This window comes from Palaemon carinicauda, chromosome 44 (assembly GCF_036898095.1).
Source record: "Palaemon carinicauda isolate YSFRI2023 chromosome 44, ASM3689809v2, whole genome shotgun sequence".
Taxonomy (NCBI): Eukaryota; Metazoa; Arthropoda; class Malacostraca; order Decapoda; family Palaemonidae; genus Palaemon; species Palaemon carinicauda.
This window is the reverse complement of record NC_090768.1, coordinates 1,791,777-1,810,646: the sequence shown is the minus strand read 5'-3', so window position 1 is coordinate 1,810,646 and position 18,870 is coordinate 1,791,777. Positions and strand designations below refer to the sequence as shown.

Here is an 18,870-nt window from a genome sequence, read left to right as displayed (position 1 = left end):
AATGGGGGATGGAAAGGCGGTGTGACTGAAGGTTCCACTGGATTCCTAACCATTGGAACTTCTGAGCTGGAGAGAGGCGAGATTTCTTCGCGTTTATCTTGAATCCCAGGTGTTCTAGGAACTGGGTGACTTTGCTGCAGGATCTTAAACAATCCTCGGGCGATGGAGCCCAGACTAGCCAGTCGTTGAGGTAGGCCATCACCTGGACGTCTTGGAGGCGGAGCTGTTGTACTATGGCATCCGCCAGCTATCTGAAGATCCGAGGGGCCACGTTGAGGCCGAAGGGCATGGCCCTGAAGGCGTAGCTTTTCCTTTGGAGTCGAAATCCTAGGTAGGAGGAAGCGTGGTGGTTCATTGGAACGTGCCAGTAGGCATCCGCCAGGTCTATGGAGACCGTGTAAGAACCTCGAGGCAGAAGGGTCCTTATCTGTTGAAGAGTCAGCATCTTGAACTTGTTGTTTGCTATGAACTTGTTGAGGGGGGATAAGTCTAGAATGACTCTGAGTTTGTCGGAGTCCTTCTTGGGGACGCAAAACAGTCTCCCTTGGAACCTGGTTGACTTTACCCTCCTTATCACCTTCTTGTTCAAGAGATCTAGGACATATTCTTCCAGAAGGGGGGTTGATTGTTGGAAGAATTGCTGGAAGGTTGGGGGTGGTTGAGTCCAACTCCAGCCTAGACCCTTCTTGACGATGCTGTGTGCCCAGGGATCGAAGGTCCAACGATCCTGGAATTGGCGGAGTCTTCCTCCCACCGGAAGCACTTCATTGCTTCTGGTGTCCCGAGGGCTTACCGCCTCGGCCGCTAGCTCCCCTTCCTCCTCTGCCTCTGGAGGGACGGCGAGATGCATCTCTGCCTGCACCTCTGCTTGAGCCTCTACCTTTGGGACGAAAGGTAGTCGTCTGTTGCTCAAAGGCAGGGGTGAAAACTGGTGACTGGGACAAAACCGGTTGGGTGACCAGCTGAAAGGTCTGTTGTGGCTGAGCAGCCACTTGGGGAGTAGCGGGTCCCGGAAACTGCCGTCTCTGTTGACGTTGCTGGGGTTTTGGCTTGGAGGATTTCCTCTTAGGTTGAGGGCCATCGTCCTGAGAGGATTTCCTCTTCGACATGCCCCACTTGTTGAGAATGTTCCTATTCTCAGTGGCGGCCTTGTCGGTGATCTCTTTCACAAGATCGGAGGGAAAGAGGTGCTTACCCCAGATGTTGGAGGAAATCAGCCTCCGGGGTTCGTGTCTCACTGTGGCACCTGAGAACACGAATTCACGACAGGCTCTCCGAGCCTTCATGAAATTGTACAGGTCCTTTACCAGAGTCGCCATATGCGATTTAGCGAGTACCATGTAGTGGTCGGGGACTCTGGTGTCGCCAGCCATGACGTCAAGCTGTACCTGGAGGGACATGGATGCTGCGAGCCTTTCCTTCGTGTCTTGTTCCCGACGAAGGAGATGGTCATTAAGTTTCGGGAGGTCTTCATTAAACTGACGTCCAGCCACGTCAGGATCTAGTTTTCCCACCACGAAGGTATGCTGGATATCCTTCCAGTGTCGAACATCGGGGGGAGTCACCAGGGAGAAGGGTCTGCACTCCTCCAGTGCAGGACAGGGCTTCCCTTCTTCCACTGCCTTGTGACACGCAGCGAAGGCCTTTTCCGTAAAGGGGAGGACTGCATCGTCGGGTGCGACGTAGGTAGGGTGCTTCTTGCTCAGCGCCGGAAGCATTGAGCAGGTAAAGCCCCTACTTTTAACAGCTTTGGCCAGCATGGCCTGACCCTTCGGGAGATCGAAAACTATCACCTCCTTAGGTTCGGTCTCCTCTTTAGAGGCAGGTTCGGATCGAAGCCGGACGTAACAGTCCGGGTAAGCCTCAAAGCTCGGGAAGAACTCCACTTCTTCCAGGGCAATCGAGCCGATCTTCTCGCTGAAGAAGATCCTGCCCGTTGCGATGGGCATATGCTCGGCATACCTCCAGGGGTTGGCGTGCGAGCATATCGGGAGATCCTTAGCCGAAATCTTTTTTGGCTCTTTGGAACCTCCCATGGACCTGATGTACTCGTGTGTCACTTGAAGCTTCTTGTCCATAAGTGCTTCGATCATACGGAACATCTCCTGGGCGGATGGGATGGGGTCCGAGGTAGCGGAGGTAGACGGGAGAGACACTTCCGTCGGTGTAGGAGTAGGGGCGGGGGTGGAAGGCGGAGCGACCTCCTGCTCCGACTCGGTGTATTCCACCTGGTCCTCTTCATCGTCCACGTCTTGGGCCATGAGGTTCCTCTCCGTGTTCTCCGAAATATCCGATATGCGTTCCTCGTTGTCGGCATCCAGGTGACACTCGTGCATGGACTGGGCCATGACAACATCGGGTTCCACCGATATCTGGACGGTGGGGATCTGATCCTTGGGGACCACAAAATCTGGGGATGCCTTTGGGAACAGTAAGGCCCTCATGTCTTCAGTGGCAAGGTACGGTCCAGTGGCGTTCTTCTGGAAGCCACGCACCCATTTGCGTAGCTTCTCTCGAGAAGCGTCCCTAACCTCCGCTGAAGGAGGATTATTGAACGCGTCGACCAGGCGATCCTGGCAGACCGTACAGTTCTGCGGGTCCCAGAACTTCAGAGCCCCTTTCTTGTTGGCACAAGGGGCGTGGGTCCTACACGCCGTGTGTCCATAAAAGTGCGGGCGCTTCACTGCACAGAAGCTTTGGTCGCACTTCAGTTGCTCCTCCTGTAAGAGAAAGAGAACATGAGTATGGGGGAGTCATAAGGATGACTCTTAAACTAAAGTTAAATATTAATTGATTAATTTTTAACTTAACATTAAGTGTGATGAACAGAGAATGGGCGGAAAAGAAGGAGATAGAAACATACTCCGTGTAACCCGCCCGGCTGGTTACCGTGACCTTCACCCATAGACAATCTGTTGTGACCGAAGGCACAGGATAGAATTCAACATGGAATGCCCGTAAGGCAGTGGGAATTCTATTGGGAATTGTCAAGGATATAAGGCTAGGACTGAGGCCACTCAGACTCTAGAATTGGGAACTAGAAGATCCCATAGGGTAACGGTTTCCGGCAACCAGCCGTGCTAAGATACACACAGCATGCTGGAAATCTGTGATATGCAAGAAGACAGCATGGTTACTAATAGAACGGTAAGATAATACCTATCCATTTACGTAATCAAGTCATCTGGTTGCGATGTAGGGCTATCAACATCAGATGATAGCTAGTAGAAGGGGGTGCAAGTCGTCTTGACGCCTCCGGAAGGCTCCGGCAGACCGCCGGCACGCCGGAGGCCGCTCCAGCAGAGTTTCTGGCATTAGGGAAGACAATATAGAAGTCAAGAGTAATACCAGGGTGGCGGCTGCCGGCACAGCGGCGGCACGCCGGCGAGGAGCAGCGGCTCCGGCAGCCGGAGGTTGCCGGCTTGGTGACAGGGACAAGGATGGTTATAGCAGAACCGGACTGCCGGCACTCCGGGGGCCGGCCGGTGGACGGACGACTGAGGCTATGAGGAAAGAGGGAAGGCCATCGACTAGGCGCCGGCGGCAGGCGGCAGTCCCCCCGGCACACGGAGGACTGGCGGCCCAGAGGGTAAGGGATAAGTCACCAAGGTAGGAGGTGGGTATCACCTACAGTAGAGGCGGCAAGGGACCGGCACCAGGATAGTGAAAGAGACAGGAGGAGGGATGAAGGGGTCCGGCCACGGACCCCAAGACATCCCACCTGAGTGGGTGTACCCATGATAGAGGCTAGCCCTATCACCCAGAAGCAGGGGCCGCAGAGGACCGGGAGCTAAGGGAGCCCAAGGGAGGGCAGGGAACACCCAAGAGGGGGGGAAGAACCCCTGTAGACAGAACGCATCCAGTGGCTAACCCCATAGGACACTATGAACGGTATATGTACCAGAGCGGACTGCACACAGGAGCTCAAGGAAGCCCTATCACTCCACCCTAAGGAGGAGTTGTAGGACAGGGGACAGATGGGTATAGACTAACCTAAGTATAGGCTAGGCCATACAAGAGATAGGAGGGGAGGGGAGAAGAGAAGGGTCTTCTCTGGAGGAGGTTCTGTACCAGAGCGGCCACCGAGGAAGGGAGGACACTCCCTAACCTAAGGTAAGGCAGCCTGTCTGAAAACGGTGCATGGGTATCGTTTCAGCAAGGTACAGAGCTAACTCCTCCAAAACCCAACCTAGAGCAGGGAGGTTACGCCCTGAACCAGGAAGGATGGAAGACATATCGCTATTGCAGGGAAGGTCGGAGACCAGCCCCAGCAATAGAGGACGGGCTAGCCGTTCCTCATTCTCGGACGCCACCTTAAGGGGGGATCATTCCCTTAGGGGGGGACAGAGAAGCGATATAAGTACTCTGATAAGAGCCTGATCCCCTTACGTGGTAGGGGGAGCAAGGCTGCACAGAGGGGATGCCGTAAGGCAGGGGATGAAGGAAGCATATAGGGGTCCTACTTGTAGGTTAGGTTAGAAAGGCACACTAACTAACCTATCCCCTATATGGTCCCTGAAGGCGAAAAACACTTGCATCACAGTCAACAGTATTGTAAAATAATGCCACTATCTTCATAAATAAACCTAGGATCACTGATAAATATCATGCATGAACACTGATATAGGCGCTCTGGCCTAGGGCTAGACTAGCCAACTGGTATGGGGTCAGTTGATGACCGATAAAAAAGCGTCAAAACACGATATAAAGGATCCTAGCTATGAAGACTAAATAACTAATAGTATCGATTAGTTAATGAGGCCGGAAAACGCTGTTGAGGCTAACTAAATAAGGCATGCAAAACAACAGCGACGCCATAAAATGGCCGGTCCGGTCGAGGCACAGCTCTGCCACAAAACATCAAATATCTCGAAAAGTAAAAGTTACTTTACGGTCAGAGCTTATTTAAACAATACTGGAACCTTGTACTCAACTTTCCGGAAGAAGGCGAGGCCGAGGGTAGAGACATAGCTAAGATGCAAGTCGATAAGTACGCACAAGGAAAAACCCGGCTAGTAAGGCAAGCTACTAAACGAAGGATGAGGACGGACGTGACGTCATTTAGCAATGGCGCCCGTTTGTTTACGTCTCGAGCACCAAAAGTAGCCACGAACGAGATTAGCTGTGGAACGGCTCCCCAGCTATTCTCCGCCCCTACACACCGAAGTGTTAACTCTGTTTGGGGTGTAGATAGCTATGTGGCGCGTTAATACATGCGTCCCCTGTTGATATACGATGTCTTAAAGGGAAACCTTTAGGATACTCGCTCCAGAAGTTAGAATTCTGTGATAACCTGTGGTTAAATTCTCTGGGAATATTTAGTAGTGATATACCCAAGGAAGCTACCAAAAAGGAACCTTCCATCAGGACGCCATGGCTTGAGCCCAAAAAAGCTTTTATATATACTGTACTAAACAAAAATAATGCTTTAATATACCATCATTAACACTACCATTAGAATTATCGAAAGGTTGGAGAAAGATAAAGATTGCCGAGAACGCAACCACAATTCTGTTTACATTTTATCAGCTGGACTCGTACAGTTAACAGTTGATTTCATTGTTGATGTGGAGTTTTATCCTTAAATAGGCTATCTATTATGAAATTATGTTAATAAGATGTAATGTTAATATTGTTTTGTAACATTTATTATAAATCACCGTATTTAGGGCTACCAATAGACTTGAAAAGACAATATATTTGATACATTTTGTAGTCCTTGACTAGCAGACTTTGAACAGCTTCGCAGATGCAGAAAATTTATTTTTGAAAAATAGCGATCGCATAAAAGGGGAATCGTATAATTTGAACACGTATAATTCGGGACCCTACTGTATATATGTATATTTATATATATGCATGTATATATTCATTATTATGCTTATAGTATTAATAGCCAATCATCAGTATTATTGTTAGCATAAATTACTACTACTACTACTACTACTACTACTGCTGCTACTACTACTACTAATGATATAACATATGTTATAAATTTCTAAAACTATCCTTTGATATTTTTGTAGAATTTAGTAAAAGTAAAGAGCTGTTGTTCATGTGAATGTTTCTATGTATTTCTAACATTCATTTTTGGATTATTATTAATCAGCCCTGTAAAATTCCTTGTCAATCCCTGTTCAAGTAGAGATCTGACTCAGTGCTTTTTAGCAATGTGGTTAGAAGAGGGGTACTTTTGTTTTTCCTTTCATTGTCTTTTTAAACTGACAAAAAACCTACCTCCACTTATTTTTGAAATAGCACTTGACATTTTCTTTAAATCTTTGAGAAATAGTTATCTGGGTCTTCATCATCAGAAGTTTAGTCATCTGTGGGATAAAAAGTTTTTTTTCCCATCATTTTAAGAAAAATAAACCTCAGAAGGCCAACACATTCATGTACATTATGTGGGAGACACACAATTTGCAAAAACATTTTTTGTGATATAAATGGTTTATATGTTGATTTCCTATATCTGTAAATTGATTCATTTAACTAAGATATCTCAATAATATTGCCATTTTCTTTCACAGAATCAATTCAATTACATTGGATATCCAAAATCAATTCTTTAATTAATTAAAGTTTTAAGAACATTTAATAATATTTATTCCAACCCGTGTGCCTTCCCCACTGGGCATTTATTGTGATCAGGTTTTTATTAAAAGAGGAGGCAAAAGATATTCTAATGATTTTTGATATGCAACATTCTATGCCCTAATCACTTTATAATGAATGTGGAGCTGTGATAATTTTTTTATACATTAATTATTGAGATGCTGTACAGTAGGGTCCCGAATTATGCGAGAATTTGGTCGATGAATGACCTCGTATAAATGGAAAATCGCAGATTTCGAAACACACAACTAACAGAAATAATTACATTTGGCCATGGCAACCGGCAACTTGCTTATTCAAACGTGTTTACTACCCTTTTCCATTACTTTCTTTGTACTGTACTGTATTTCTTTATAATATCAAATTGTTCTTGTAAATAAATCAAACATTTAATATACTTTAAAGTTCTAATAACTTGAAAAATGGTTAAAATTACAACCAGGATGGGTGTAAACACTGTATATTTCCCGTTATAACACGACCCAAAATACAGACAAATTTTAATGTTTGTCATATCTATTGTTTAAGACAACTGGTGAATAGCAAAACCATCACTCTATAGACTAGCTTTTGTTGTATGATTGAAAATCAAAAATTATCAAAATAAAGGCAATTTTATATCATGCGTCTCCTAAACACTCCAAAAAGCACAATAGAAAACGACAACTAATGTTTTGTTTACGTTTATCTCTGATCATAACGAAGAAACAGACGCATTTACACGTGTGTATAGGTTAGTTTTTGCATCCACAGCAATCTTACCAATATTGATTATATGTTTATTTTGTTGTTACCAATGCTCTACTTAATTTTTTTTCTAAGAACTTCCAAATAAATGAAGTGAATGCCATTTATATACTGTAATGTTTTTCTTTATGACGCCGCCTGAAACGGAAACCTTCCATTTGTTTACGCTCCATCTTCGATCATAATAAACAAACGAACGCATTAAACACACATGATCAAAGTGATAACTAATGATATTACAAACATGTAGTAAACATTATGTTATTACAAATATTTTACTCACCGTATCCATATAACTTCCTAAATTCGTAGCAAAGCTGGAAACCCCTTTTTTTCTTTATGCGTTTAATCCACAATAGCAAACTGCCGCTAATGAAAGAATGATAATTTATGATAATTCTAAACTGTTACGAAAGATAATTGTCCTTTCCATATCCAAAATACTTTTCCTAACTTCAGTTAGGAAAACCATATGCAAAAATGGTAAAAGAAGAAAGTACTAGGCCTATTTTTAAAGTCATCGAACAATTAGGTTAGCGCTATTACGTTCGATGTGAGAGAGAGAGAGAGAGAGAGAGAGAGAGAGAGAGAGAGAGATAGTTTTAGTTTTTAAATGTACTAAACAATAAATATAGTTTATAACACATTTGTCCTTATGTAATATTAACTGTATTGATGGTTTGAATAAATTAAGAAATGGTGTAAACAATTCTTTGTTAACGTATTCGTACGCGCATATTCGTGAGACCGGAAGCTAGACATCAGCTGATCTAATCACAGCCAAAAGTAAAACAAAAAGAAGTCAGCAATACTCGATTTTTAAAACACACCCGAAATTTAAAAACCCAAGTACATTTTTTATTATAGCGCAATTGACTATTTAAAGAGTAAAAATTTTCTGGAATAGAATGGTGTTTCCCAAAAAATAGTGGTTTGCTGACGAAATCGGATACCGTATTTTAAGCTATGATTGAAATTTATGTATACACGGTATAATTTTTTTGTTTTGTATTTAATTGACACTTTAAGAAAACCGATTTTGGTTTCTTCATCTATTTGTAAGTATTGTATAACACGAGAGAGAGAGAGAGAGAGAGAGAGAGAGAGAGAGAGAGAGAGAGAGAGAGAGAGAGAGAGAGAGAGAGAGAGAGAGAATCAGCTGTTGTAATCAAGTGCCGTGTTTTTGTTTCATGTACCTCCTGAAGTGAAGAATTGATCGCCACAACTAACAATTGTCATGTTAATTTCATTCTTAAACTCAAGTTGCCATATGTTAACTAGGGTTTTATTTCTTACGGAGAGAGAGAGAGAGAGAGAGAGAGAGAGAGAGAGAGAGAGAGAGAGATTTAATGGCAGAAATTTGAGAGAGAGAGAGAGAGAGAGAGAGAGAGATTTTTATTTTACCCTCTACTCTACAAAACTAATCTTTGCAAATCAAATGTGTACTGTTTAAAATATGACAAAATATTGTCGACTCGTTACCGTAGTTTAGGCTATTCACTGCCGATAACCGAACCCAGTCTACTCGTGAAAACCTTGTACACCCGGAGGGAAAAATAAGGCTTTTATATATACTGTACTAAACAAAAATAATGCTTTAATATACCATCATTAACACTACCATTACAATTATCGTAAGGTTGGAGAAAGATAATGATTGCCGAGAACGTAACCACAATTCTGTTTACATTTTGTCAGCTGGACTTGCACAGTTAACAGTTGATTTTATTGTTGATGTGGAATTTTATCCTTAAATAGGCTATTCATTATGAAATTATGTTAATAAGATATAATGTTAATATTGTTTTGTAAAATTTATTATAAATCACCGTATTTAGGGCTACCAATATGCTTAGAAAGACAATAGATTTGATACATTTTATAGTGCTTGACTCGCAGACTTTGAACAGTTTCGCAGATACAGAAAATTTATTTTTGAAAAATAGAGGTCGCATAAAAGGGGGAATCGTATAATTCGAACACGCATAATTCGGGACCCTACTATACTTTCATTCAGTTCATCACTCAGTGGTAAATATATTCATTCTCTTTTGCAGGTAAAAAGGAAGGTAATATGATAATTTATGATGTTTGTATTACTTTTTATATACATTCACCCTCTTAACAGTACTATTGAATTTTTTTTTACATGATTTTTTTTTGTACTTTCAGGCAGCTTTTTTGGACTGATTGGGGAGTGATACCAAGTATTCGTGTTGCTGGAATGGATGGTAGAAATATCAGAACTCTAGTAGATCATAACCTTCAGTGGCCTGTAGGGTTAGCAATTGATTATCCAGCAAGAAGATTGTACTGGGCAGACAGCAAGACTAGTAATGTTGAAACTGTAAAATTGGATGGTTCTGATCGGCAGGTGGTTAAACATTTTAATTCTAGTAAGTGGAACTGAAATTTCACCATTTCCTTCAGTTTGATAAATTTTGGTAAAACTTTAATTGCAATCAGTTGACAAATATTTACACTAATATTTTTGTTTGTAATGGTCTTTCCCAGATGAATACTTAGCTTCTATTACCCCCTAATGATAATAAGACCAGATGAATGGTACCTTTAATTTCTCCCAATACTCATGATCTTTCCCAGATGAACACTTAGCTTCTTTTAACCTATAGTGATAATAAGATCATATGAATTGTGACTTTAGTTTCTCCCAGTACTCGGGTCTTTATCAGATGAACACTTTATATGATTTGAATGATGTAGTCTAATGCTCCCTCTATTTCATTTTGATTTTCATATATTTATTCTAACCTTTTGCAGCTATATATTGTAATCTTTTTATTAACTGGTTTAAAAGGTGTTGTGTAGTAATCCATGTCTGATAATAAATAATACTGTACTCTAAATTTCATGAGTGAGACTAGAAAATGCCCTGTGTGGTCTTGTTAGGCATATTTTATTTCATGAATTTACAATACAGGGGGTATTTTGCATTTATTTTCTCGAGTCTTACCACTAGGTCATCTTCTTTATATCCACAAAGAGTGAACTTTCAACATTTAACAAAACAAGAATTTCTTTACACACCTTCTCCTCCAGGGATTGCCAGTGTAGGACCCCCAACTCAGGAAAGAAACACCCGATTGGTTCCTACTCTTGGCAACCCCCATCCCCTCTTGGTCTTCTCAAAGTTTACCTTGTCAGAGCAGCACAAAAATTTTTCACAATCTATATATTCTATTGATTTCTCCTCATAAAGAGTTGTATATGTTTACCGTATGATATTTTATTTTAAATTACTTAGTAACAAATTATTCCGATATGTTTTTGTTCCTTACCACAGATTTTTCTTATCACTATTTTGTCCTCATTTTTATACTCATAAATTATTGAAGGCCTTCTTCTGTTTTGTAATTTCTGAAATCAGGTCTTTTTCTTTGCAATAATTTGAGTTATGCCTATTTATTATTATTGTCAATTTAATATAAAAATTAATTTTACTAATTTTGATGATACATCATAAAATTTTGCTTACAATACGATAATTTCTTGTGCATATTTAATTTTTAATATTTTTAGAAAAACATGACTGTACTGTACTTATATCTGATGCATCAATGGCTAAGATATTTCTCAAGCTTATGAGGCTATTTTTTTTTTTTATCAGGTGAGGGATCTCCAAGCAGCTTAGATATATTTGAGGACATATTATATGTTACCACACATGATACGAATACTGTTTATAAGATGAACAAGTTTGGAGGTTTCCATTTTCCAGGGCTTAATCGTTTATCTCAGCACGGTATTAAAATATCTGATGTTCTCATAGTCCAGGAAAAAAAACAGGATACAACAAGTAAGTATAATTATTTTCCTCAAGTGCAATTATTTTCCTCATTATATCTATCTGGCGTTTCCTTCAGTTTCCTCAATATGTATTACTGTATGCTTTATCTTTTTTTCTATTGCTTTTAATTTTTTCACCTGACTTTAGTGTAATTATTTTCCTCAAAGTGGGCTAGATTTGGAAGTTTAAGTTAGCCATGATGTATTGTACTTAAGGAGGTATTGTTTCTTGGATCTCTACTTTATCATTAAATCTGGTTCAGAAAACTTTTTTTTTTTTTTTTAATAATAAAAAAAAACTTGGAAAAAGCAGTGCTATCATTGTTTATACCAATGTGTGATATTGTAAACCTCATGATGATTTGTTGATTACTGCTAAAACAGTTATAAAACAGGTAGAAAAATTTAGATTCTTGGGATCAACAGTTATCCCTCAACTATTCACGATTCAACACTTGTAATATCTGATATTCGCAAGAATTTCTGTACAGTATATATACTACATTTTCGACAAAAAAGAAAATGAAGATTTAGAATCTATTGTAGCAGCATTTCCTTGTCAGGGATTCAACAGTACAATTTTTCATCTAACACAGTAAATTTTCATATTTTGGGTGTACAGTATTATGAAAAGTGTTAGGTTAATATTAATTGGCTGTATACCGGTTATCCCAATTTTATTACACATTCATATAAAAAACCACTAAACCAGTTGTACTTTCCATCAAAGGTGTATGTTTACATGAAATCAGTGTTGCCAAATGTTCATCAAATTTTGGTAAAGCAGCAAAATTTTGGATATATTTCACAATTTCTCCGTGTGCACATTATTATACAAAAATAAATATTGTCTAAATTAAGAATTCTCTTGAAATTTCACTAGATGGGATATTTTTGCTGCTATTTGTGAGAGTAGCTCGAGGTAGTTTTCTGCTAAGATGGTAACACTGCTCTCAACTCGCAGTGAGATGTTTCTTCACGGTTGCTCTCAACATCATGTTTGTATCATTTTGAAACTCAGGCAACAAAGTCATTACAAACTTTATTACAAACTATCAACAAACTATGATAAATTAAATAAATACTACATAAATAATTAATGTCTTCTAGCGTCGTCTGTTAGGAGCTGTTAGTTGGCATGTTTGCCTGTAGAAGGCGTAGGTGAGTCATCAGCATCAGTTGATTAAAATAAATATATCTCCAGTTACCTTCATTAAATGAAGTGTAGTATCAAAATAAATTTACCTTTTATTACATATGAATGATAATTTAAAGCTTACACAGTATTATATGTAAATACATACATATACCAAGGCACTTCCCCCAATTTTGGGGGTTAGCCAACATCAAACAAATGAAACAAAAAAGGGGACCTCTCCTCTCTACGTTCCTCCCAGAATAACAAGGGACTCAACCGAGTAGGGTGGTACTGCTAGGGTGCCACAGCCCACCCTCCCCCGTTATCCACCACAGATGAAGCTTCATAACGCTGAATCCTCCACTGCTGCTACCTCCGCGCTCATCCAAGGCACCGGAGGAAGCAGCAGGGCCTACCGGAACTGTGTCATAATCGCTCACCATTCATTCCTATTTCTAGCATGCTCTCTTGCCTCTCTCACATCTATCCTCCTATCACCCAGAGCTTTCTTCACTCCATCCATCCACCCAAACCTTGGCCTTCCTCTTGTACTTCTCCCATCAACTCTTGCATTCATCACCTTCTTTAGCAGACAGCCATTTTCCATTCTCTCAACATGGCCAAACCACCTCAACACATTCATATCCACTCTAGTTGCTAACTCATTTCTTACACCTGTTCTCACCCTCACTACTTCATTCCTAACCCTATCTACTCGAGATACACCAGCCATACTCCTTAGACACTTCATCTCAAACACATTCAATTTCTGTCTCTCCGTCACTTTCATTCCCGATTCCGAACCATACATCACAGTTGGTACAATCACTTTCTCATACAGAACTCTCTTTACATTCATGCCCAACCCTCTATTTTTTTACTACTCCCTTAACTGCCCCCAACTCTTTGCATTCTTCATTCACTCCCTGACGTACATCTGCTTCCACTCCACCATTTGCTGCAACAACAGACCCCAAGTACCTGAATTGATCCACCTCCTCAAGTAACTTTCCATTCAACATGACATTCAACCTCGCACCACCTTTTCTTCCCGTACATCTCATAACCTTACTCTTACCCACATTAACTCTCAACTTCCTTCTCTCACACACCCTTCCAAATTCTGTCACTAATCGGCCAAGCTTCTCTTCCACGTCTGCAACCAGTACAGTATCATCCGCAAACAACAACTGATTTACCTCCCATTCATGGTCATTCTCGTCTATCAGTTTCAATCCTCGTCCAAGCACTCGAGCATTCACCTCTCTCACCACTCCATCAACATACGAGTTAAACAACCACGGAGACATCACATATCCCTGTCTCAGCCCCACTCTCTCCGGAAACCAATCGCTCACTTCATTTCGTATCAACCACGGAGACATCACACATCCCTGTCTCAGCCCCACTCTCTCCGGAAACCAATCGCTCACTTCATTTCGTATCCTAACACATGCTTTACTACCTTTGTATTTACAATTAATTTTATATCAATAAGTATGCTTTTAAGTTACATATATTACTGTACAATGAATTAGCTACGGTTAAGAATATGATTGAGTTAAGGAAAAATGGTTTGTTTATGCATGATAGAAAATTACTTCTGTACAGTAAGAGTAACATTAATAAAATACAGAATGCTACAGGATGCTATAAGCCCAAGGGCTCCAACAGGGAAAAAATCCCAGTGAGGAAAGGAAATAAATAAATTACAGAAGTAATGAACCATTAGAATAGTAACAATTAAAATAGATCATTCATAAATAAACTACAAAAACCTGAAAAAACAAGTGGAAGATAAATATGGTAGAAAAGTGTGCCTGAGTGTACCTGTACCCTCAAACAAGAGAACTCTACCCCAAGATAGTGGAAGACCATGGTACAGAGGCTATGTCACTACCCAAGACTAGAGAACAATGGATTGATTTTGGAGTTTCCTCCTAAAAGAGCTGCTTACCATAGGTGAAGTCTCTTCTACCCTTACCAAAAAGAAAGTAGCCACTGAACAATTACAGTGCAATAGTTAACCCCTTGAGCAAACAAGCATTGTTTCATAATCTCAGTGTTGTCAAATGAATAAGGACAGAGGAGAATATGTAAAGAATAGGCCAGACTATTTGGTGTATGTGTAGGCAAAGGGATAATGAGCTGTAACTAAAGGGATGGATCCAATGTAGTACTGTCTAGCCAGTAAAAGGACACTGTAACTTTCTAGCGGTAGTATCTTAATGTGTTGCTGGTGCCCTGGCCAACCTACTACCTAGGTTGATGGAAGGTGAATGCCCTGTTACAGGATTGGTTGAATTTGGATTTTTACAGCTTTCCTCAGGTCTCCATGATTCGAGCTATGATAAATAAGTTCAAAATATCTACCAACAATCGTATAATTCTGGTAGCTCCGTGGGCCTCATAGTAATTTGCACTTCTGTCAGAATGTGTAAGGCAGTTGTTGCACAAAACAAATCATTTTAGACGACTGGTTTTGAGATACTTGCATCCAAACCCACATGTGCTCTATCTAACTACAAGGATAATACCCACCGTGTTTTCTAAAACAAAGGGTTTTCGAAGGCCTCTAGATTGTCTATCATAGGCTCCAAAAGGCAGTCTACTAATGATTTGTATCAAAGTCAATGAAATGTTTATTTTGATTGATGCAAATAAAGGAGTGTTTCAATGATATGATCTAATTTAGGTTAATACTATTTAGTTTTTTGTTTCCTTTTTTATGAAAAGAAACTTCATTTTGGCCATTGAGGGTTATAGATCCATACTGAATACCACATTAAAACATCTAAGATTGGATTCATCTGCTTCAGATATTATTGGGGATATATTTAGGCCTTTGATTATCAGAGGTATTTTTTAATCTAGATGTAGTATTACAATATTTAAAAGGTTTTCATTTGAAACTTTGGAATACCTTTCAAGAGTAATGTAAATATTTTTAAAAATATTTTTGATGTTGGTGATGTATCAGCTAAAGCTGGGCGATTATATCTCATTCCGAATGACAGTGGTTCCATTCTCTTGCAAGCTCAGCCACTAGCTCGTCATGGGTTTATTTTAATGGGGTAAATTCTAACAAAAGTTTTAAGTTACAAATAATCCATTGTTGATATTCTTCAGACAATGTTACATAGGCTATGTCTTTCGTCTCTGAGCCTCCGCAAAGCTGCAGCACTAATGTGCCAGTTGGAGAAAATGAGACAAGTTAAGTGATCCTGAAATCTAATGATAAACTATTTTAGAAATTTCACAAATCCCCCTTTTGTTATGGATAAGAGTAATTAAATTGTTATCACTATTACAAAAAAAGGCTGCTAATTTTACTTTTCTTTAGTCTCTTAAGTCTTTTATGCTGCAAAGACATTGTGACTTGTATCACACTAGTCTGTTATTTAATCTAATTATAAACTTCATTATAATGCCTCCATACGAGTCCATCATAATGACTGATAAGAGATAAACTTTACAATCGGGGTTTACAAGCTAATTTACTAATTGTTGTTTTGGAATAATAAGCTCGGAAATGTTTTTGAAATATTTGCCTTTGCAGTTAATTCTAGTTCTTAAGAAAGCTATATTAAATAAAAGAAGGCTAGGCTCATTGATTATATTTGCAATGATGACACTACATCCACTCTAGGCTTTGTATTTGCTACAGCCTATGTAGTTTTGTTATATTAAGAATTTAATATCAATACAATAACTTCTTTTGTGGTAGCTCAAAAGTTTATTTTATTCTTGGTTCTAAGTATTATTTCAGGCCTAACCTACCCTTTTCAAACCCTAACCTTATTCCTGAAGTGGTAACCAGTGGTTTTAATGCTCTTTTCAGTAAAGTCTATTGATACACGGTATCTACCAGATCCACGTTCTCAAAGAGCCTCAAATTCTGTATTAATTTCCCCTTCAACAGACATAACATCTGTCTCCAATATTTCTATAGCAGATCTTTTTGACACCTTCAGTTTTGGGAGGCTTATTTAAAACCGAGGTGGTAGCCTGAATCTTTATATCTGTCATTAATAACTAAAGTACTGTACTTCCAAACCTCTTCTCCCGTATGTGCCGAGATATTTTACTGTACTGTATATGCTCTGTATGTAAATAAATGTTAAGTAGATAATATATATATCTCGGAGAACTAACATACGTACATTACTTCTTCCTTCTACTTACGGTGACCTATCTTTGCAATGTCACTTTTACACAACTCAGGTTATCTGAATTTTGTATGTTATATCAATAACCCATTAAAAATGGGTCTGTTATTGAAAGGTTCTACTGTACTTGATAATTCTACTTATCTTCTGAAAGGGGGTTTAGAATGCATTTAGTGAGTAAAAAAAACCTTATTGTGTATAAGATGGTAATGATATAAGAATCCAATAGTGTTTTTGTAGGTTCTTATTTAGTTTTCTTTCTCCAACAGTTAGAAACCCCTGTGCTAGTAACCCATGTGATTCCAAAGCCATGTGCCTACTCTCAGGCCCTGAAAAGTTCTCATGTATTTGTCCTGATGGTACAATGGAGCAGTTTGATGAAGGTACGTTATACTATCAATAGTTTTGTATGATTTTATTTGCATATTACCTAATTTTACTGCAGTAGTTTATCTAAATTAAATGAAGTTGCAAATATTAATTAGCATCTACTAAAATTTACACATTTTTTCTATATGGGGCCATTAAGCATTTAGTAAAATTTAAAGCAAAATATTGCTAATTACTAGCTCTCTTGCAGTAGACTTAGAGACTATGTACCATGTAGTTTTTTTTTATTTTTTGTGTGGCACTTTGTCATACAGATGTATTAATATCTCAGAAAGCTGGTAGTATTGTCTTTGCAGAGCTAAAGGTGAAATAAAATAAGGTTCATAAAATTTGAATAAAACATTATAACCTTCCTTGTTTGGTAGATTTCAATACCTTAGGAAAATAGGTAAAATAAATGTATAATAAATGATACTACCTAATTTTTTGCTGCTTCCAGATAAAAAGAAGATTTGTGTACCAAAACAAGATCCTGGACTTCTCTGCCCTATGTGTAAATTTGGGAAATGTATTCACACAAGTAAAGGGCTTGAGTGTCAATGTGACCGGAAGTACACAGGTCAAATTTGTGATATAAGCAGGTTAGCATGTTTTCCTAAATAATGAATTTGTTTATGATTATGATTTTCAGTTGTCTTTTCACTCACTTTATAGAGACATTATTAAAGTGATTTTATAGCAATGAGCATAGCTTTACTTCTGGTGGTTACTAAGTGAGGGTCTTCTTTCTCTGAGACAATGCCTGGAAGGTGCTGCCTCATTAAACAGCATGAGTCATTAATCTGTTACTTTAAAATTTTCAGTGATTTTATTAATTTCTAATCCATATCTCTTTTAGTGTTCATATTTTTTTTTTAAATATTTTGAGAAACTTGGTCTATATTACATACAATGAGAAAAATACAATAGTTTATCTTATTAATGAAAGGACTTGTTAATTACATTTAATAGTGAAATATTTTTATGAAGTTATGACAAATTAAGCATCTTGTATTGATATTTTTAGGTGTGCAGGCTATTGCAAAAATAATGGTGAATGTAGCGTACTTCCCACATCAGATGAAAAAGGAGTTCCGCATCTTCACTGTAAGTGCCCCACTAATACGACAGGAGCCCGCTGTGAAAAAATTGATGGGTGTACCGATTTCTGCTTGAACAAAGGTTTATGCAAAAAACAGGAAGATGGAACACCTTACTGCATCTGTCAACGATTTTTCACAGGTAGAATCATAAGTGGATTTCTATAAAAATTAAATGTACATACAGTGAACCCTCGCTACTTCGCGGTTCGACCATCGCGGATTCACCACTTCGCGGTTCGACCATCGCGGATTCACCACTTCGCGGATTTTTTTCATAACCCATGTATATACATATATCGCGGATTTTCCGGAAATATCGAAAATACCGCAATGTGACCGATGGTGCGAGATTGGAGAAAGTAAGGAAAATTGAATCATGATCGATTTTCAATATAAATGAAACTTTGAGGAGCAACAAAGATATCATTTGTTAGAGAGATAGAGAGAGGTAAGGAATGGGAGGTAGGGAAAAGTAGCCCACAGAGAGAGAGAGAGAGAGAGAGAGAGAGAGAGAGAGAGAGAGAGAGAGAGAGAGAGAGAGAGAGAGAGAGATAGAGGGGGGTTTAAATGTAATAAACAAAAAAATTTGATAGGTTATAACACATTGGTGCTTATGTAATATCAACTGTATACTGTAGACGGTTTGAATAAGTTAAGAAATGGTATAAACGATACTTTGTTAGTGTATTCGTACACACTCAAGAGCGGCAGCTAGATGACAGCTGATCTAATCACAGCCAAAAGTAAAACAAAAAGAAGTCAACAATACTCGATTTTTCAATATTAATCTTACCCGATGATCATGTAGCTGTCAACTCCGTTGCCCGACAGAAATCTACGGTCGGGATACGCCAGCGATCGCTTATACAGGTGGGGGTGTACTCACCAGCGCCATCTGTGGTCAGGTACTCCAGTACTTCTT

At 39.3% G+C, this 18,870-nt stretch overlaps 1 protein-coding gene across 4 annotated transcripts in view; it reads left to right on the top strand.

The window, feature by feature from the left end:
* Nucleotides 1–18,870, top strand: part of LRP1 (LDL receptor protein 1) — a 1,015,507-nt gene that overhangs the window by 826,181 nt on the left and 170,456 nt on the right. For all 4 annotated transcript variants that reach the window (XM_068367027.1, XM_068367026.1, XM_068367028.1 and 1 more), the window contains 5 exons: nucleotides 9,535–9,758; nucleotides 10,991–11,179; nucleotides 16,746–16,859; nucleotides 17,306–17,447; nucleotides 17,873–18,087. In XM_068367027.1, the coding sequence (XP_068223128.1) occupies nucleotides 9,535–9,758; nucleotides 10,991–11,179; nucleotides 16,746–16,859; nucleotides 17,306–17,447; nucleotides 17,873–18,087 (884 nt within the window). The remainder of the gene's footprint in view (nucleotides 1–9,534; nucleotides 9,759–10,990; nucleotides 11,180–16,745; nucleotides 16,860–17,305; nucleotides 17,448–17,872; nucleotides 18,088–18,870) is intronic.